This window comes from Solea solea, chromosome 16 (genome assembly GCF_958295425.1).
Source record: "Solea solea chromosome 16, fSolSol10.1, whole genome shotgun sequence".
In the NCBI taxonomy this organism is placed as follows: domain Eukaryota; kingdom Metazoa; phylum Chordata; class Actinopteri; order Pleuronectiformes; family Soleidae; genus Solea; species Solea solea.
This window is the reverse complement of record NC_081149.1, coordinates 4499815-4522591: the sequence shown is the minus strand read 5'-3', so window position 1 is coordinate 4522591 and position 22777 is coordinate 4499815. Positions and strand designations below refer to the sequence as shown.

Below are 22777 nucleotides of genomic sequence, written 5' to 3'. Positions count from 1 at the left end.
TATGGTGCGTTCATGAGTGTCGGACATATGAAAAGTCACCAAGAATACAATACAACTGAACAGTAAAACTCCTAAACAACATGGGCTTTCCAACAAGAGGGATAACTTAAAAATATGCAGGGTGACAGAGATATTACATATGAACATAAAAAACATATGCACAAAGCAAGCCGATCCACTTTTCTATGCTGATAAGAGCATTAAAATGAGAAGAAATAATGGGACGAAAAGAAATCAAGAGGCATTTAAAATAGATGAAAATGTGCGATTAATCGCAATTCAACTACGACATTAATGCGATTAATCGCGATTAAACACTTTAATCGTTTGACAGCACTAGTATTTACGTTTTATTAACATGGTAGGAAAACAAACTAGAATAAGCCTATAACAGATTCAGTGTCTGTGTTAGGGTTGGACAGAGAGAAGCGTGAGAGCAAAAGGACAAACTACTGCAGGAAAGGGTTCCAGTCTATGATGTTGATCAGAGACTCCTGCACCTGTTCTGTCAGGCTGCTTTAGAAAGCATAATAAGGTATGAAATACACGCATGGCACGGTAACCTGTCTGTCCACCTAGAAACTATGCTCTGCTGCTTTGTTTAGACTGCCATGAAAATCATTTGGAGCAGATAACAGCGGCGCCTCTATGTGTGCGAACAGTCTGTACTCAGGAGAGCACAGAGGAAACTGGCAGATCCACCTCACGTCCTGCAGCCGTAATATGAACTCTTTACCTTCTGGCAGATGATTCAGTCCCAAACTGTTGCAGCCACTGAGACTGTGTGCATATCATTTGGACTGTAAATCTTCACTTCTTCATTTTCTTCTCCACTACCCGTGAATCACACCAGGAGTTCTGCGACTCGGCCAAAACAACGTTAAATGAAGTCATTGCAGAGCTTCACCGACTGACTGAAGAGTCATGAAATGGATGTGCACTAATTATACAGCTATTTAGAGACGACTTAAAAGAAAAGTAGAATTAAAGGATTATTCATACAGAGGATTATAGGGAGCACACCAACAGCATGGAATCAGGATTATTGAAACTTAAAGATCTAGAGCTGCAGACATTATTAGTTATTGTGTAAAACCAAAACCAGAATTCTGAGAGTTTCAGAGGATGAAGACCATCCATCCATCTACATGAGGGTCGCTGGTAGGATGAAGACCACAGGATGAAATTTAATTTTAAGCATCAATAGACAAGAACCACTTTAAAGTAAATGTGTTTATCTCTTAATAAAGGTTCAACTTTGGAATTCCCTCCAGATTGATTTAGAGAGTTGTTTGAATATATTTCACTTTTGCAACGGCACTGTTGCCTCTCAGCAAGAAGGCTGTCTGTTTGAATCCTGGTTTGATCGATGGCCTCTCTGTGTGGAGTTTGCATGTTCTCACTGTGTGTGTGTGTGTGTTTTTCCCGGGGTCCAAGAGTCCAAAAATCTCCCACAAGTCCAAATGTGAACGTGAGAGTGAATGGTTGTGTGTGTCTGTGTTGTACCCACATTTTGCCCTATGTCACCTATAAAACGCTGGACAGTGAGTGAATGAATGAATGAATGAATGAATGACTGAAGAAAGAGCACATATGAAACTCAAAATAAAGGTTTCTTTTCTGTTTCTGCCTCTTCATGTTTTGTTGCTATGTCCATCCTTGAATGGCTGTGACTGACAGCCCATCGATGTTCACAGTCTATTGTGTAATGAGAAAGGAGCAGGTAGCACAAGATCCTTGTCTGCCTGCTCCTTTTCAATAGTGTCTGAAGTTTAATAGAGTTGTTCATTGCATAATCGGAACAAATATAAAATATAATATAATGAAATAGTGTCTTTGCAATTTCAGGGATTCATGAAATACAATGTGCAGTTACCCGTAATCGTATTTATTATCTAAAATCTATATTTAACGCTCCATTGTGTAGCAATTAGTGACATCTAATAGTGAGACTGCAGACTGTAACACACAACTCTGTTCAGCTCTGCCTTTCCCCACATTAGTTTGTGCATCTGCTTCAAGCTGTGAAATACACACTCTGGCTGCTTTTTGTTTATTCAGGCTGCTGCAGAAACTTGGCGGCACAAGATGAAGGCCTCTGTAAATCAATGCCCTTGCCTAAAGTACATATAAATGTCTTAATCTAGGGTTGTGAAAACTACACAGTTTTTAAAGAAAACAAAACAAACAATGATGGACTTACTTAAAGAGTAACTAAACCCCTAACCCACTTTTTTCAGGTTAAAACTATAGTGTATAAGGTTATCTAGTAATATTAGTATATATATATAAATATTTGAATTGTGTATTTTGTGTTAAAATGGTTGTATGGACCGCCTTCTCTGGCTAAACACCTCCCATTACATTTGAATTTTAGTGTTAGCTGGCTCTTACCGGGCTTTCGTCACTGTCCTGGGTCTTCGTCACCAACCGTCCTCATCTAGCCACGCCCCCAGAGACACAGCAGTGGGGGTGGGGTGGGTGAATACGCAGCACTTCTTTTTTTGGTGGAAAAAAGATCCTGTGTTACACATCGTGCTTCACTTTACTACATCACAGAGAGTCTTCGCGAGCTCAGCATGCTCCTGTTTATACGCTCGGTAGAAACACTGCTCTAGTCTCACGACTCCAGCTGTGCAGTTGTGTGGAAGCGAACCAGAGCGCAACGCGTTCAGTCTGCACAGTAACAGTGAATATTATTTTCTGATTGGCTGATAGGTCGCTAATCAGTGTTGTTTTCGTCAACGATGACAAAATTATTTTGTGGACGCCCATTTTTTTCATGACGATCTATCACATATAGAAATGACTAAACTGTGACTAAAACTATCACATATAGAAATGTCTAAAACGTGACTAAAACTATCACATATAGAAATGACTAAAACGTGACTAAAACTATCACATATAGAAATGACTATAACGTGACTAAAACTATCACATATAGAAATGACTAAAACGTGACTAAAACTATCACATATAGAAATGACTAAAACGTGACTAAAACTATCACATATAGAAATGACTAAAACGTGACTAAAACTATCACATATAGAAATGACTAAAATGTGACTAAAACTATCACATATAGAAATGTCTAAAATGTGACTAAAGTTATCACATATAGAAATGACTAAAACGTGACTAAAACTATCACATATAGAAATGACTAAAATGTGACTAAAACTATCACATATAGAAATGACTAAAACGTGACTAATACTATCACATATAGAAATGACTAAAATGTGACTAAAACTATCACATATAGAAATGACTAAAACGTGACTAAAGTTATCACATATAGAAATGACTAAAACGTGACTAAAACTATCACATATAGAAATGACTAAAACGTGACTAAAACTATCACATATAGAAATGACTAAAACGTGACTAAAGTTATCACATATAGAAATGACTAAAACGTGACTAAAGTTATCACATATAGAAATAACTAAAACGTGACTAAAGTTATCACATATAGAAATGACTAAAACGTGACTAAAACTAATAAGTGTTTTAGTCCAAAAGACTAAAACTAAGACTAAATCTAGAATGCTGCCAAAAACAACACTGTCGCTAATTCAAGACAGCTGTATGAATGAACTACGCAGAGCAATCTGCCTTCGCGTCATCGATTCATAGATTACTAATTCATGTGCAGTGACTTTCATCACTTATCAGCGTGAGAAATGCCACGTGTGGCGTGTGAGTGCGTGAACTTATTAAAAATGTGCGTGTCTCAATCTGAATGCAACTCTGCTGCCACCAGTGAATTACCCCAGCAAGCTGCTGCTGCCTCAATTTGCACTTGCTGCCACTCGATCATCACGCCCCCAGCAGTGCTCACTCACCCCTCCTTCCCCTCCATCACCGATAACTTCCTGCCCACTTTTTATAGGTTTTCAAAATCAGGCATTGGGCGGAGTCAGGTTTAGTTCCTCTTTAAAGACAATTTTGGGTAGCATATTTAGTTTCTGCCATTATAAGTTACCTCTACCAATGGGAGCATTAAGGCTGCTAACATAGCTTGGTTTGGGAAGTGCTTTGTCATGATTCAAGATTCAAGATTCAAGATTTTTATTTGCCACATGTGGATGTACAAGTACACCCCCAGTGAAATGACTTTGCAACAAGCCCAACTGTGCAACTGTGCAGCAATAGAAATAAAAATAAAATGACGTACTTACAATAAAAGTTTGAGTTGATGCAGCAAATGTGAAAGGGGAGGTCCACACGATGGTAGTGATGCCTGCTTTGATATATGGTTTGGAGACAGTGGCAGGACAGGAGGTCGAGCTGGAGAAGCTGAGATTGTCATTTGGAATGAGCAGGATGGACAGGATTAGAAATGAGCATGTTTGAGGGACAGCTCAGGTTGGACAGGTTTGGAGATGAAGTCAGCGAGTCAAGGTTGAGATGGTTTGGTCACGTGCAGAGGAGGGATAGTGATTATATTGGACAAAGCATGCTGTAGATGGAGCTGCCGGGCAGGAGGAAAAGGGGAAGACCACAGGGAAGGTTCATGGATGTTGTGATGGAGGACATGAGGACAGTTGATGTAACAAAAGAGGACACAAGGGATAAGACAAGATGGAGGCAGATGATCCCCTGTGGCGACCTCTAAAGGGAGAGGAAGAAGGAGGAGTTTGGGTTGATTTTATTGCATCACATCACTAATTCAACATGTAGAATATTGTCTTTAAAATACATGTGGAAATATTGTATCCTCTTCCTTGACAGGAGGTCCTCAGATCCATTGTGCAGTCACACTGACCACAACTGCTACTGCTCGACTTAAATTGAATTCCTTCTTGAAAGATGCAGCTACACACAGCAGAGTTTTCTGTATCATAGTGAGAAGAATCCAAATTAATATTATGCAGTAATACAATGGGGAGAGAAAGAGAGGAGGACTGGCCCTGGCACTCTAGGCCTTTTGCAGCACAAGTGAGCCAGCCCTAATTATGAGCTGTATCAAAAAAGGAATGTTTTCATCCTAATTTTAAATGTAGGAAGGGTTTCTGCCTCCTTAATCTCAACTGGGAGCTGCTTCCTCAGAAGAGGAGCCTGGTAGCTGAAGGCTCTGCCTCCAAAGACTATAGGAACCAAGTAAGTCTTCATTCAGAGAGTGAAGTCTCCTCCTGGGATATGATGGTACTGACAGCTGTTTAAGAAACAATTGGTCATTAAGGGCTTTTGTAGTTGAGGAAACAAATGTTGTTTTCTGAGACAGGATGTGTCTAAATTACACAGGAGGAAGAAAAGTGTTTGAGAGACGAGGTCTATGTCTGAGGCAATGGACAGTGGTTAAAAAGGACTCTTCCCTGAGTTACAATCACTGGAGCAGATATTGGAAAATGCTTAAATATCACATAAATGCATCACTAGTCACTTATTATAAAAATTAAAGCAACATTTTTTCAACTGAGTCATGTTGTGGGCTGTTTATTTCTTCTTCCTGGAAGCAGAATGTCTGTTACACAGTTTATGGCTTTGCATCAACACAAATGTGTTGTTCAAGTGGCAAATAGTCGTGACATGGACTCGGGATTTGACAGTTGACCAGCACCATGTGGAGTTTTTGCAACTCGAAATTCACACACCTGCAACTGGACCAGGCTCCTACTGGACGACACCAGCTGTCAATCACACTGGTGTCCACTGAATGTGAATATAATTTCAAAAATTGACACCATGTGCTATTGGAAAAGATCTGAAACTTGCGATGGAGACCATTAACTCCTCAGGGAAATGTTAGCTTTGATTTTGCAAACCAAGTGAGAAGTAGAAGCTCAATTTCCTATAGACTTGCATTCAGACAGAGCTCTTATTGCAACCAGTGGATTTTCTGGATAGCTTCAACCAGCAAACAGGAAGATTAGGATAAGATAAGATAAGATAGAAGATAAGACAGTAGCACATGGGTCATGCAGTTTATTACAGTGTCATATTGCACATAGTGAGTAGCATGTTACATGTGAGAGGAACAGGCTGGGTGTCAGGCTGTCACTGAAGGAGCTGCCTATGTGATGTGATGGTGTCCTGCAGGTCAGGGCTGGGACAGGTTGTACATGAGAGATGGTAGCTTGGCTACTTTGTCCACTCTGTATATAGAAAAGACGACGACTCGACTTCCCTGGGATATTTACATCCATTGTCAGGGAGTCACCCAGTGATCTGACTGTCGTGGGCGGAGACACCCTGACCGCGCCGTACCATGATTTTTTTACTCCGGTACCCCAAGGGAACAGTACCAAAGAATGGAATGCTTAAACACCGTTAATTTGGTACTATTCCTTAATGGAAATGCAAAACAATACGAAACATGGTTTTACTATTTTAGTAAAAAGCTTTTATGTTTTGGAGACACTGATTCGATTCACCTGGCGTCATGGATGTTGTCGTGAATGAATGTGGTGTGAAAAAGACTGGATGATGTCATAATGCAGCTTTTTGGAATGATGTATTTCTTCAGGTGAAATTAATTTTGAACATGACGATTCTCAGTGACCTATAACAGTAAAACTACCATAACAGTTGCTTTTTAGCAGGTAAATCTGACTGGATTTGCTTGTTTTACATGGAAAAGAACAAAATGTGTGGATCATAACAGGTTAGAGTCCTCACTCTCATTAAAGCATCACAATAAAGTATGCCAGTGTTCCCCACGTCACGGTGGTGACAGTAGATATGTTTACCAGCAGTGTAATTAAAACTGCAGGCTTCAGTGTGTTTTGGACACACAGAGAGGAGCAGATGATCCTCATGGAATTGTGACACATGAATTTTAATCAATCCAGGATCTTTTCAGTAGACAACAGGAAGTGTTTTCTGTCCGTATCCAGCACGCCCGTCGATTTGAAGTGAATAATTCATCAACATGGAAGTGGAAAATACAGAAACCCAAAAACACAGAATTAATAATAGAAAGAGGAGTAAAGTGTAAGTAAAGAGGGTGTGCCACTCGATTACCACAGCCGCCTGTGCTGCACCTCTCCTCCCAATGTGACATACATTAAGTCAGTGGAAGAAAACACCAGATTGCCTGTGCATCATTGGGTTTTGTGCCATCGTCAGCACAACAGTTATCCCTCAAGGCTGTTGTACATCAACAGCAACACAAATAAATGGCAGAGGTTAATTTTGATGCAACATTGTTATTTAACTCAAGCGCCACATGATTAAGTGAATATATTATAAAAAAAATCACTTGACAGGAAGAAACAAATGGAGTCATCAACTAGCAATGAGCCGGTGCTCTGTCATTTTACTGAAATAAAAAAAAAGATAGAACTGGGACAGTTGACACTGAAGAAGAGAGGAAACTTCAGGATGAACTGTTGTTGTTTGGGAACAGTCCCAGCTTTTGAATACTTTTAATGACACATTGTCAACAACATGCATTCTAATTAGTTAGAGGTGAACATGTCTGAAGCAACAGAAGGAGCGTCTGGTGTGTGCAGAGCCCCAAAATATCCCAGAAAGTCATATATCTGTTTTATCTTGTGCACAAGATAATGAAACACATTGAAAACTGCATAATAAAAGTATTATATGTCTGTAGTTTGTTAACCAGGGTTAGGGTGCATTTATAACCTCATAAACTGTTGATTTCTTAAGTGAGTTTGAAACATGGCAGCGTTAACGGCTTTCCTGCCTAATTTTTATGATGCCATTGTGTAAACTGTGGAGAGAATATCATTTAGAAAGGTTACAGAGGAATGCACTGGCTACATTAGCACAGCAGGTGCTGTTAGTTTAACTCCTGACACACCAGAGGAGGAGGAGCAGGAAATCATCAGGCTGGTTGCTAGGGAAAATCCTCCTGCTACACCTTGGCCTGTATCCACATTTGTCCCTGGAGAGTCCCTGTGTCCTGAAATTTCATTCTGTGTGAATAAAGGAGCAAACATCTCTGTGATAGGGGTCTATGCTGCAAAGGAGATCTATTATATCACAGGGTTAGGGTTAGGGTTATATATATATATATACACATATATATTTACATATATCTACATATATATGTAGATATGTATGTAAATATATATATACATACATATATATGTATGTGCAGGCGTTTTTCCAACTCTCTCCTCACTGGTGACAAAGACGCTGATTCGCGGACTTCCTGCAACAGTGCAAATGACTGCAAAATTACCGTAACAACCACACATCGACTTTGACGTGCAATTTCTCAGCTTTCAGAAATGTTTCCGATTGCACAAACTGTTGCGTAATTAGAGTAATGCAAAGTGTGCTTACACAAACGTAAGTAAACTTTAGTGGTTTTCTGCAGTGATATTTTCTTTGCAGGAGTTTTGTTCTCCGGCTTCTTCAATTAAAATTTCTGAATTCTTTCTTCTTAACTCATGAACACACAACACAACAAACCCTGCAGAGTTGTGGTTGCTGCTGCTGCTGCTGCTGCTGCTGATCAGACGCTCCTCCTGTTTGGTTCATGTAGGTGCAGCAGCAGCAGCAGCAGCAGCACACAGTAAAAGTGCTGTGGTGGAATATAAATCAGCGTTATGCTGGACTGTCTCTGCGCTGGCAGCAGTAACTTCCTGGAGTCTGTGCTGGTTGACATGCAGACTTCACTTGCTGCAGTCCATCATTTTTGCGTGTGAAGTTATTTCCTATCACATTAAATCCAAGGGTGTGGTTGATTAATGATCGTCGCCAGTCACGTCACTGATGTCATTACTCTGAAACAGTTGTGCCAGTCACAGTGATGCATGACAACAGCGACCCAACGAATGGAAAGAGCGTCTCTGTGATATAATGGTGATGACTCCATGATGCAGAACAGCAGTATCCGAGCACACGGCACCTCCACACTGCAGCCAGGGGCAGATGCTGTGGATTTCTTTTATTCAACTTGTAGAAATAAATCAGAAAACATGTTCAAGGGACGTTTTTATATGACCACATCAATCCAGTACTATTTTGTCTTATTCTGACTGCATGTCTAATGTATGCACCATCATTGAGAATAAAAAACATAAAGTGGTTCTTTTGCTGGACAGAAAGTCTCCCTAACATACAATAGTGTGCCAATAATGACAATCATGCATTTTTATTTATATAGCACTTTTAAAGGGTGCTCAAAGATACTTTACATACATTAAAAACTCATAAAATAAGCATAGGCAACAAAGTACACAATAAATGAAATAGATTAAGTATCTAATATAAACTCAACTAAAAATACACACAATGATGAGAGCTTTGAATGTTTGTGTGAGGTCAGTGCAGGTCCAGAGGGAGGAGGAGGAGTGAGTGAGTGAGTGAGTGAGTGAGTGAGTGAGTGAGTGAGTGAGTGAGCGAGTGAGCGAGTGAGCTTTATTTTGCATCATAAATATGTTTTTATTGTGAAATATACATCAGTCGATATCAAACCAAGCATTTTTAGTTTAAAATTCTGTGAAATATCATCTTTATTGCGATATCATGTCGCTGTGAAAGAATACTGTGTTATCATTTTGATCTCATGTTGCTCATCCACTGAACAGTTTCTATAGACGGGCCCCTCTCGACCAGATTAGACGCTCATTGGTCATTTGCGTTGTATGTGTAATAAACGATTGTTCCATTCAGACTAGTTTCATCAATGCTGTGTTTTTATTTGTTTTTGTGCAGCACACAGAGGGACATGTTTTACGTCACCACTGAGAGAAGGTGGAAACATAACAGCTGCACTAAAATAGCAGGGTGGTGAAAGTGCTCTTCAGCCACATAAACCCCTCTGTGTGTGTGTGCGTGTGTGTGTGTGTGTGTGTGTGTGGTCCTCATAATAAAAGATAATGTTTTGTGGACACCAGTGAGCGCGATGACACAGAGGAATGAGACGGATCAGGGTTTGATGGACACACATAACTTATTGATGGATACGTTCAGCGGTGGTTCTGCTCTGTCCATGTGACACTGAGACAAATATTGAATATCACTATTCTTGGGCTTCTTTTCATTTAGTCATGTTTCTTGCTCCTAATTATGCTCTTGTCACAACTTATCTACAAACTCACTGGTTTCCTCTGAGAAACATCATAGATTACTTGGCAGTCTTTGTCTCCCTTGTCTCATATTCTCTCGGTATCTCTCGCTCTCTCTCTCTCTCTATTTGAACCCAGTTCATGAATATTAAAAAGGACAGCGGGTCCACAGGGCTTCCTCCCTCTATCTCCGTTCCTTTGGCTTCGTCCTCTCACTGTTTGGTGCCGTGTCTCTCACTCGTCTTTTCAATATTATCCAGAACACGTCTGTAGAATCTGGTCCTCTTCACAGGCGTCTACTAATTACTTAACTGTGTCTCTACATTATCAGCAGCAGTACGATTCTTCCCTTCATTTTCACTTGAAAAAGGTTCAGACCTTACGTTATTGTAGAGAGAAACTCGACACTCGGGTGGGCGTCTGACTCCCTGTTGGGTTCAGAGGATAGAAATGGAGGAGGAAGAGAGAGAGAATTCACCTTTAAGAGCGACTTCCACATTATGCTCATATGATTTGTATCAGACAGACGTCAGCTTCACTCAGCTTTGAAGTGGCATCCGTTTGTATTATATTTTGTATTCTGTAAAAAAGATTATTTGGCTCGAAAGATGAAAAGTTTAAGTCCATTCTTTGAAATGGCTCAAATATCTCATAAAAACTTATTCTTGCTCATGTGGATGATTTGCTTTATTGCTTCAAATAGGTTTACCGAGGTCGTAGGTGCACAAAAGAAGACGAATATATGAATAGAATATTAGATAAATGTATAATCTTGTGATGATAAGATTTTTTCATGTGTATTTTATAGTACATATATTCATATTCAAACCCATTGGAGTCTCTGTAATGAAATATCAAAGCCCAGAGCATCTGGTGTGCAGTGAGCAGACAGAATAGATGTTGGGTGTTTAATACTGTCTCAGGTTCACATCAGTGGTGGTTGCTGGTCTTCAGGCCCAGTTTTTTAGACGTTTCCATCACCAAACCCATGTTGATAAAAAAATGAATGAAAGAACGACTGGAACAAGGAAATGGGATATTTATATTAAACAGAAACAACAAAATGCTATTATAGTGTTTTTCTTTACATTGTATAATATGTACAAACACAAATGGGCTCTATCACAGAGCGAACAACACACAACGCTCTGTTATGTGTTTCAAAATCCACATGGGCCTGAGACAGAAAAGGCTGTCAGTCAATAAGTGGTTCCGCCTTTCAGACAGTTCCTCCAATCATCATGCATCAGCCCGGCGTCTGTGCCCGCCCACTGCCCCTTTGACTCCCAGAGATGCTGAGCTTCCCTGGAAGTGACAGTTCTGCCGCATTTATCCAATCACCGTCTCGCCTATTCTGTGCTGTCTCACAGGCCTTGTTGAGACTGCAGCCCAAATCAGAGCGTATCTGATCAGAATCTGATCTTCCTGACCTACTGTTCACATTATACAGTATATTGCACATGATCAGATCCGATTGGCATGTGTCCATATTGACATTGTCCTGGAAAAACAAGTAGTCTAAACAAAATGTGCCTGTTTCTGTCCCAAATGGTTACGTGGAGTCGCGGCGCAAACTTTCTTCTTATTTTTAAGCTGTTGTCTTTCACTGTGTCGATCGTTTAACGTCTGTCTCTCTGGATCTACATCATTGTTGTTGTTTTTTTGAGTCGTGCTGCGAGTGACGCAGAAGACACTTTGAAATCCTCTCCGAGCGACTGAGACGTTCGCATTGATCAGGATCTGTAAAAATCCAATCAGAATCGCATTCGAAACCAGCTTTGGAAAAAATGCATCTCATATGTTTTTTAGCTGCCAAGAAAATCAAGCTAGATACAATCTGGATATGCTTAAAAATCAAATTTGGGCTGCAGTCTAAACAAGGCCACAGAGATCAATTCCACTGGTTTTAATGTGCCGAGCTGCTCCGGGAATGAACGAGAAGAACGATCTGTGATAGAACAGCTGATGCACTACTTATATTCTTGATTCTGTGTAGCACACTTATAGTCATGAAAAGTAATGAAGTCATATTTGACCATTTATTTGATGACATTTAAAAGGAAGCAGATCTCTTCCCTGGCTGTGTTAGAGCAATCGCCTCTGGTTCACATTACAGTCAGTGTCTCAACAGATGCCTTGAGAGTGACTGTGAATAGGTTTCATTATATTTCCTGACATTTGTAGAAGTATGTCTTGTGTAATGAAAGGCAGAGTGCAGAGAATTTAGCATTGAAAAATGTAATTTAACCATTTTGGAATTGTCATTAACAATCATAATGAAATTCCTGTTAGAATTTGATAGATTGTGATCTATCTATAAACACAAGGAAAGTCTGTCTGTCTGTTAATGACATGATTGTTCATCGGTGTGTGTTGGCGGTGTTTGGATAAGAACTGCACGAGATATTGGTACAAAGGCAACAGGGATATCGCTAAATGTGCAGCTTCTGCCGCTTTCACACAGCACTCAATGATGAGTGGAACATTTTTCCATTTAACATAACATCATTTCTGTTGTTCATTTGATTGCCAATCCACTGTTCTTAATAAAAATCTGCTCAAAGATTGTATTTTACTGAATTGTAATGAATTATTAAAAGAATACCTCACTGATTTACATTACTGTAATAGGGCTAGTATTTTTGATGAGCTTCTTAAGCTTCCCCTGAGTCAAGAAATATCTTCCTTCTTTTCTGTTTTACGTGCCCGCCAGTCACTTGTTCCCAGGCTTGGTCCGGGGCTTGAAACTGCAACACTAATTCTACACTTTTTAGACCCACTCGTAGGGGACGGGACCTCATTCCCAGAATGTAAACAGTGTCCGCCATCTTTAACAGTTATACAAGTGTCACTGGTGGGCATCTATCTATCCATCCATCCATCCACATGTCCAGAAATTACATTACATTTAGCAGACACTTTTATCCAAAGCGACTTACAATGGAATTGAGTACAATCAGTCAGGGGTGGGATCGAACTTGCGACCATGACCTGTATGGTACCGGTCTTAACCACTGAGCCACTCCACCCAGAAATTAATAATAGACTGTGTCAAATAATGAGAGAAAGCATTTCCCCACACTACGACACCTCAGCCGGTCTAGAGTCTTGACATGTGCCAGGTTGGTTCCCGGATTCCTGCTGTTTACTCCTGATATTGACTCTACTGTCTGCAGCCTCAGCAGAAAACCAGATTCATCAGATCAGCCTTCATCTGTCCCGCGTTGGTGAGTCTGTGATCAGATTTCTCCTCTTGACTGACAGGAGAGGAACCTGACATGGTTTTTGAGCACATTCACAATTTACTCGTGTTATCACCCATCACTGTTTTGACACATAAGCTGAACAGACTGTCATCTGTGGCTGAAGAACACACGTTTTGTATTACCATGTAACAAATGCTCTTTTCTTAGAAGGTTTATTTCTCTATTCCCTACTTTGTTAAAAGGAAGCATAGCTCACATTGAACTTGAATTCAAAATGTTAGCTGTAGTTTTTCTCTATCCTTTTTTTCATGTCAAGTCAATATATTAAGGTTTCATTGATTATTAGTCAACTAGACTGAAATGTTGAAAGTTGGACCAAGTTCTGTACTCTGAGTTCACAAACTACATGGGCAGAAAAGAAATCAAAAGTAAAGTAACTCCCACCCCACCATCCAAAAGTGATATGATCCAAAAATGATGTGAGCCGTGACTCAAAATCAGTGATACAATCCAAACTGTGATCCGTGACGCCACCAGCGTTTTCAGTCTGAGGCTGCTTCTCTGCATCTATGTGTACTCTCTGGCACACACACACACACACACACGTATGCACACACACACACACACACACACAGAGCTTGGTAATATAACAGGGTGTTGACATGCGGCTGTGTGCCAAGCTGGGGTCAGGACTGCACTCTGCAGTTCGGGGCCGACACATCTGTCACTTCACTCCTCCAATGCCAGAGAGCGAGGGATCAATGGATAGAGCGAGACAAGAAGAGAATATTAGAGAGGGATAGAGAGACGTACTGTTAAAGGGAGACAGCTGGACAGTAAAAGACGAGTGCAGAAGAAGACAGACTGCTGCTGCTGTATCGGCAGCTTCCAGGTGCAAATCATTGTCTATGAAAACGGAAAAAAAGAACCAAACTGACGTCGGCTTGAAAAACAAACTGAGTTTTATGGACCATGACTTTACAGTCAATACATATTTAAACATTGGTGCTGTAGCTGAGGAGTTTTTGATCACAATTACTGTTTTACAAGATGATTTGGGATTAAAAGCATGATGAGCTTAGCTGGGCATTAGCACTGTGTGTGTGTGTGTGTGTGTGTGTGTGTGTGTGGTAGAAAGAGACAGAGGGTAAAAGAAAAGTGAAAATTGGTCCAGAAATTGTCTTTGTACAGAGGTCATAGTGTCATAGTGACATTGGCTTGGCTGAGGTCGTCTAAGGTTCCATGTGTGTTGAGGAAATCATGGAATTTGAAAATGTGTGTGTGTGTGTATTCCAGGTATTACTCATGTTGTGAGGACCTAAATATGTGTCCACAGTCACATTATGGGGATTTGTCTTCCTTATGAACCAACAGCAAGTCCCCATAATGCAATTTTTTACATTTAAGGTGAAGAAATGTTGGTAAATCTGCATGAAATGAATGTAAGTCAATGTAAGGTCCTCTGAACTCATGGAAACCAGCAGTGTGTGTGTGTGTGTGTGTGTGTGTGTGTGTGTATTTATCCTGTTGTTTTGTGATCGCTGCAGAGTTAAATCATGTATCCCACATCTGCTGGCATTAGATCAGCTCTCAGCCCCCACATGTGATCCCAGTGTAGGTTCATTGCAGAAAGAATAGAAAATCGTAGTAATTATGTCATGGCAGAGGATCAGCCTGTTGTGGGAAGAGCCTGCAGCATCTGTTTCCTGCGTGTAGACTGAATTATAAATAAAAGACCCATGTGTTTTATGTTGTCATTTCAAACCATATAGAAAAAATGAGCTTCTACTTCTTACTTACTTTTTGTAACATCAGTAAACATTTTTCTGTGGAGTAAATGGCCTCAATTGCTCGTTCCAGCTGTTCTCCAGTAGAACATGATGTCAATTTTGTTCCCATTTACAGGGAAAATGGACAATAATGCACATCTTATATGAGTGGACACCAGCTGGTGGTGACAGCTGGTGTTGTCCAATAGGAGCCTGGTTGCAGGTGATGTGTGTGTGTGAACTTCTGGTGCAGACTACAGTGTAGACTCTCTGCACTGGTTGTTGAGAGAACCCTTGGCCTCATGATGGCGCTGACACAGTCTGGCATGCTGACCCTGCAGTGGCTAGTGGATGCAGTGAGGCCGGCATTGAACCATTCCCAGGCTCTGGTCTCTTTGCTGGGGATGCAGTCTGTCCCAGTGGCCCACAGGACCTCAGGAAGAGAAATGAACCTCCTTAAGGACGACCACAGGAAAATAAAGTGACTCCTGATCCTGCAGACTGTGAGATCTTCCTGAGCCCACGGCAGGGAGAGAAGACTGGTTGACCCTTTACTCTCTGGCCAAAAAAACAGACACTATACTGGAATTGTGTCAAGTGCATCCACTAGTCTGGACTGAGCAACAGAGATTGGGTGCAGATAGACCTGGCCCACAGTGGAGGATTTTATACAAACCTCCTCTTCAAAGGTGATGTCTGTGAACTTCTGGTTTCACAAACTGAAATGCAAATTCAAAGCAGGAGTTTATCTTGCAACCGGAAGACAGTTTATGCATAATAATGAATATTAGCCTGTATTATTTAAATGGACAGTATTTGTAAATGTAATTTATATCTCAGCAACCCAAAGCAGGCAGGCAATTATCTGTGATGCTCTCAAACAAAAGTTAATTGGAGTTTTTCCTGTCAGTGACACCGGCTTCAGAGGTGTGAGTAAGAGTGTCTTTGGCTCATGATAGGTTTTTTAATTTTACACATTCTGCTGACATAAAAGTTTAGCAAAAGAGATCTGGGAAGAGCCACGATCAATAGCTGGTGATTTGCATGAAGATGGAGAGGGTTACAAAGTAATCTGTTGGACTTTCCATATTGATCAGTCCAGAGTCAGACAGCGCGAGTGTGGCTTCTCTCAGCTCAGATGACGGCAAAGTCAGAAGTCAAGATGATCAATCAGGGGGAGAAGAGTGCAGTAAAGAGCTATAGGCTTACACTGAATCACTGGAGCTGTTAACATCATGTTCTCCAGTCGATCATATGCACATCGTCCTGCGTGATTGCACGGATCACAACGTTCATGGCAGGACAGCTGAAGTTTATTAAAGGAGCTTCATGATTTAAGGCTTTTCTGCCTCTGGACCTGAACAGTTCCACATCATCGTGGAGACAATGACCTCCTACATATAACAAGGTATCGTACATGAAAATGCCATTGTAAATCGAGTAAATCCACTACAGAACAACTTCAAACAAAGGAAAATCCCTCTAACCCATTAGTGATGCTGTGGAATTAGCTCCGCAGAGTTGCCCACTGCAGACACATGAGGAATAAGTCTGAGCTAAAGTAGCCGTGAACGAAGAAGTGTCCAGAATCACTCATGAATATTGTTCCAGTCTGATCTGTAGCTGCGAGAGGAGCTTGTTTGAAAGGAGGTTCAAATGGGTTCACACTCTCAATGTTTAATGAGTCAGTAATGATGTAAGGATCAAGATAATCAAAGATGCCTCTGGTTGATTTTAGGAATAGATTTCATCGTTTGTCTGTTAAGGCCTGTTGTGGTACATCTTCTCACAGTGTGTGTGTGTGTGTGTGTGTGTGTGTGTGTGTGTGTTCATTCATTCATAACAGGAGGCTGGCTGGTGTTTTCATTAGGGTGCTCACTCTCTGGACCAACCTCCCAGAGGAAATCTGTTTTGGCGAGATTCTTTGAAAATAAGTTTGAAAAACACATTTTTATAAATGTGCTTTTTTCAGGACTCAAAGGCTTTAATCTTGACTTTGTTCTTTATTTGATTTCTTTCATCTGGATTGTATTAATGACTTCATTTATGTCTTGTAAAGCACTTGCCTTTACTCCCCACATCTTCTTCCTTCAGTGGTGTTTGGTGTTTCTCGAGCTTCTCATTTTACGTGTTGATGTTGGTGTTGGTGTTGCTCTCCACCCTCCTCTGCTGTTTATCCACCACCACGTCCAGTGGATTAGCCGCCGCCGCCGCCGTCCTCATGAGTTAGTTGTAGGCAACTGTACTTGCAGATGTGATGTTTTTGGCTGTATCGCTCAGCCCTGTAATGATGTTGATACTGAGCCACATTCAGGTGTGATTTTTTTTAAAGAATTGTTAACTTTGCCAGATGAGGTGAATTTTCAACATTAATCTGCTGTCAAAATGTGGATCTTTTGACATGATGGGAAAATACACTTTTCTTCTCATGTTCACATTTTTTGACAAATATCCAGAACTTTTAAAATCTCTGCTCTCCACTAAGATGAAACGGGACTGGACACGTTGCTGCTCATCACCCTTGACCACACAGGTCACAGCCTGGGATGAGGCTCACAGCGCTGAATTACAGAGATCACAAGATCACTGGGAAACTCTGCTCTTTGTTCTCAGTGATGTAAACCAGTGGGAGACGTTTTTTAACGGACTTTAATAAAGACATTTTCTCTCCCTTATACTTGCAGATAATAACCTGGAGACTTTAATCAAAACTTTGTTTTTAATGAAGCCAAATGTAAATTTAAACATCCATTAACTCCCTATTACTTCTGTTCCATCATAATAAAGCCCATCTGTTTGCTTTCTTCCTGTTTTTATTCTTTGATATTGTACAGCATACACACACACACACACACACACATTACTCACACTCTTCTTTTCTCCTTCTCTTGTTCTACCATCAGTCCCATCCTTCTGGGGTTTGGTGAACTCGGCATGGAACCTGTGCACCATCGGGAAGCGTCAGTCTCCCATCAACATCGAAACCAGCCACATGATCTTTGACCCCTACTTGACCCCTCTGAGGCTCAACACAGTGGGACGCAAGGTGAGTAACTTGTCTTGTCTTTGGTTTAAAGCTCCTCTGCGAGGTCTTTGAGAAGGTCGGCGTTTCCCCCAAAGAGAAAATGACCAATGAATTTCAGCATGAGTGTCATTCGCCGACAGTACTGGGCTTTAATTCATCCCAGCAGCAGACAGGAGGATGTGACACACTGTCCAAATCAAGAGGCAGAGAAGATTCTCTCCGACAGACTATGAGCTTTTCATCCACATCCGCGGGCTTTAAAAATTCCCAACTGCATTTGACGACACTGGGCTCAGGAGGTATTACAATCACAGCCCTCGACACAGCAATCACAGTTAATCTTTACGGGAAGAAATCCTCTTTAAAGCTCCCGGAATCGCTGTTAAAACACATCCTGGATTAATTTTTCTGTTTAGTAGTGTACTCTAGTTTTTGACTATAGTCAGATGAAATGAAATCTCACTCAGGCTGCAGACATCGATCATCGATCATCATCGACCTGACGGCAGCCAAAGGAAAAACTTATTATTATTATTATTATCACAAATGACTTGCTGTAGCTCTAGGATTATAAGGTTCTGTTGCCGTCTAAATGGTTTCAAGATTAAAGGCTTTTAGGTAAAGTCATCCTCGATAGCAAAGCTGATGTACAGTAACATTAAATAATAAGTACCATTAATATTAATACACTCTGAATATATAATAACAAACCCTAAAATCAGGATTTCTACATGTCCACTGATTAAGTGCCTTCTCAGGATTAAAAGTAAAATGTAATGCAAAAAAACAACTAAAAATGACATGTTTTTAAATACTGGAGGCAGTTATGATATAAGATAGTTTAAAATATATTACTTGTTCTCTAAAATGAGAAAGTTGAGCTCGGAATAATCACTCTTATTAGCTTTAAAAAATACATTTCTAAGCTGTTGAACGCAGTTTAAATAAAAATGTGTAACAGTCTTATTCATAATATATTGGATGCAGCAATTTTCAGGCTTCAGAGCAGACTGATCTTCATCATCACGTTATTCAGACACAGATCAGTGAGTGGCATGAAGACGCAAAAACAACATATTTTTCTTCATGTACTGGAAAAAAACAACAACTTTTTTACTGACAAATGTTGAATTGAACATGTGTGTTAAATATGACATGTTAATCACATATTTAGGTGAGATCTATTTTCTGTGTAAACGTGTAAGAAGCTTCAGTTTTGAGCGAGTCATGGTGGAGTCTGGTCACTGTGACATGAAATTATTATCGTTGCCAACGAAAGTGTCGAGTCCACTGTATTTTATCTTACTCATCCAAAAAAAAGAATCATACATCATTATTTCACACCATGTCTTTATCAAAGTTGGATCCTGTTGGAGGCTTTGATCTGTGTAAAGAGTGACTTCAGTTCTTTGCTGTTACATCTGAATATTCTCCACTGTTCTCTCAAAGTAGGTTAAAGTTTGGCTTAATTATGTTGTAATAATGATGGTAAATGTTTCTTATCTATTCAACACCTGCTGTATTTACATGGACACAAATAATCGGAATAAAAGGGCTTTATATAAGCACGTCAGTCTGAATACTCTGGTCCAATACTGTCTATTTGGAAGGGTTTTGGTGTGAGCTCATATGTGACGTCTTTCCTGTTTCATATTGCTAAAAAAAAGATAAAAACATGATGAGAGCAGGAGAAAAAAGCTGATCTGGAGCTGACCTGGTTTTCTTATTAGAGACTTTAAAACAACTTTAGATTGTTGGGCAGTAAATTAAATGTGCTAGACTAATAAACAGAAATGAAAGGCTCAGATGAGAGAGGAGGGAAATGAAATCGCTGGTGCACAGCGAGGCGAGACGGGCAGAGGAGAAATATCTGAGGACAAGTGAGCGACTAACAAAACAACCACAAGTGAACTTTCTTCTGCTACCGGACAGTGAGACAACTCTGCACACGTCCAAACGGTTCATTCTGATTAAAAGATTGACGTCATAATCTCTTTACTTATTCCTGTGTGCATGTAAATAAGGGAGGTGTCATTTTTAATCAGAAGGATTTGAATCAAGAATTAGATTCTGCATAAATGGCCCAGAATTCTCCTGTGATTCACATGACAAATTAAGAAAAGAGTGAACTCGAGATGAGGCTCAGTTGTCCTTGAATTTAAAGAGATTCCTGCTTCAGCTTCAAGTTTCTACCACGGGGGAAGAAAAGAGACATCCACATACTGTAAGCCATCTCAGGATGATTGATGTTCTCTCAAGGTCCAGCTCAACCTAAAAGCTCAGGATGGACAGGATGACACAACACCCTGAATCTAGAGCATTCCAAACACATTATCCTTCATATGCAATATTAGAGAGATTAAATGATGCATTAAGTCTGAAATTTCCCTTAACAATGAAGAGAATCACCCAATTCCAGCCACAGACTTCAGTGTAGCCTCTCTTCTGCATGTGTCCACAGCTTTATCATGCTGTTAAACAGCCTTTTCTCACACTCACGATTTTACAGCTCAGACACAAGAGTCCACTGGTCCACTGCTGCACTCTGGTCCACTGCTGCACTCTGGTCCACTGCTGCACTCTGGTCCACTGCTGCCTCGATCGCTAACGTTGTCTCAATGAATGATTTCAAACACCAGCGTCGCAAAATAACACAATTGAGGTTACTGAGCCATTTGTTAAGTTGCCAGAAAAATCTGTTTTTCTGTCATTCCCAAGCTGCTTCACAGCACAGGGAGTGCAGACAATATAATGAATTGTATATCGTATGCTGACTTTGTATATAGCGCATACAAGCCCTCTTAAAAAACACCAATCTATCCATTTAAACTGTGGAGGCAAGAAGTGACAGAACAGCAACAGCATCGGGGAAGTCCGACACACTGCAGCAAGACATGCATTCATGAAGAATATTGTTAGTGCGTGTCAGAGGCTGTAAAACACCACGGTGTCTTCTGACATCGCTCTAAGTATAGTCACAGGATAATGGCCTGTCTCACTGTGAACCTCAGCGAGTTAATTAAAAAGTCAAATGTAAGGCTCTGCAGTGCTTTACACTCTAAACATCTTCATCATTGTCTCCTGCAGACGTCTGTCATGCCTGAGGTGTTTGCTGCCCTTTATTAAAAAGGAGGAGGCACAAATACTGGGCTATGAAATGACACAAATGACTATGATACTAAACACTTGTTTAAGAGCATGTTAACAGTGTAAAAAAAAAGAAAGACGGCAGCAGCACTGCACTGATTATGGAAGGCATGATTGTGACTGATACTGAACACGGCATTACCGATATCAGTCTAATATGAAGCTGTTAACGACACATTTTACATTTGACATAACTGAACATCATGTATGTTTTTATAGTCTGTGCATAGAGACACCTGATATGTAGGATTTTTCTCGTAGCGATATCGGATCTGATTGTTTTAACCAGTGTCAGACCAATACTGATACTGGATATTGCATCGGCTCATCCTTGTTTATATTATCTTTTAGGGATTATCCACTGTATGATTTTTTTTTTATTAAGCTAAAATATGAATATTTTGTTTTAACATGCAGCAGGGATTAAGTGACACAGTGAAAACGACTGATGTGCTGCATCTTTATCTGATAAAGCAGGTTGTATTGTGTGTGTGTGTGTGTGAGACTTTGCTGAGCTCTGCTAATTAAAAAAACAAACTCAGTTGCAGTCATTTATCCAAAGCTATTTCAGTATTAAAATGTCAGTGGAGCAAATCATTTGTGTGTCACACATTGTGCAGCAGAGGCCGGGACTTCCTGACTTTAATTGCTAATATGGATCAAACACCAAACACGCTGGAGGCTACTTTTCTACATGTGCAACTTCCTCTTCTCAGCAGCTGAATCGGTCGCTCCTGGGCAAGATTTCTTGAGAAATATGAGAAGGAAAGCGAGGCAGAGGCAGTAATGCACTATCACATTTAAGAATCTGAAGGCTCTGGAATCACCATTCAGACTTTTATCTTTTTATTTATTTATTTATTTTGTTTTCAACTAGTGACGTCTCCCGCTGGTGGCTGTACAAGCTGTTTACACCTCCTGATTGACTTCAGAGGAACCCGGAACACAACGTCCATTTTTTATATGAACACAACGTTACATGCTGCCACAAAAACAACACACACACACACACACACACACACACACAGACACAGGTTTGCGCCCCTGTTCTTCTAAGGACCCTGCATTGACTTCCATTCACTTGGACAAGCTAAACAGAGTTATCACTTACCTTAACCACAACCAGTCAATGCTTATCCAGCTAACCCTATTATTAACACAATTCAAATAACCAGTTCCTCAGAAATGAGGTTTTGCCTCATTAGAACCGTGTTTTGGTCGCAAACTGGTCACGACAAGGTCAGTGTTTGTGACAGAAAATGTCTGAAAAAGTGAGCAAATACACACACACACACACACACACACACACACACACACTGACAATACAGCCAGACTTTTTAAAATGTCATGTTGTTCTCGTGAGCAGACTTGACGTCAGTGTGTATTGGACAATAGCAGGTGAATCCAGATCTGATCTCATGGGGAATGAATTTGAATCTGTGACTTTACGTGGTGAGACATCGGCATCTCTGTTAGTGGAAACCTAACTTCAGAGGGAGAGAGATAAATGATCCGAGAGAGAATCAGAGAGAGAAAGGAGCTGCATCCTGTCACGCACTGCACACGCATTCAGTGTGAAACTGTCCTGAGTTTCACACTGAATGCGTGTGCAGTGCGTGACGGCGGCAGTGC

The 22777-nt window shown here is 40.5% G+C and overlaps 1 protein-coding gene across 2 annotated transcripts in view; it reads left to right on the top strand.

Annotated features, from left to right (window-relative positions):
- Positions 1–22777, top strand: part of LOC131475127 (carbonic anhydrase-related protein 10-like) — a 162389-nt gene that overhangs the window by 63064 nt on the left and 76548 nt on the right. For both annotated transcript variants that reach the window (XM_058653005.1, XM_058653004.1), the window contains exon 3: positions 17877–18019. In XM_058653005.1, coding sequence (XP_058508988.1) covers positions 17877–18019 — 143 coding nt within the window. The remainder of the gene's footprint in view (positions 1–17876; positions 18020–22777) is intronic.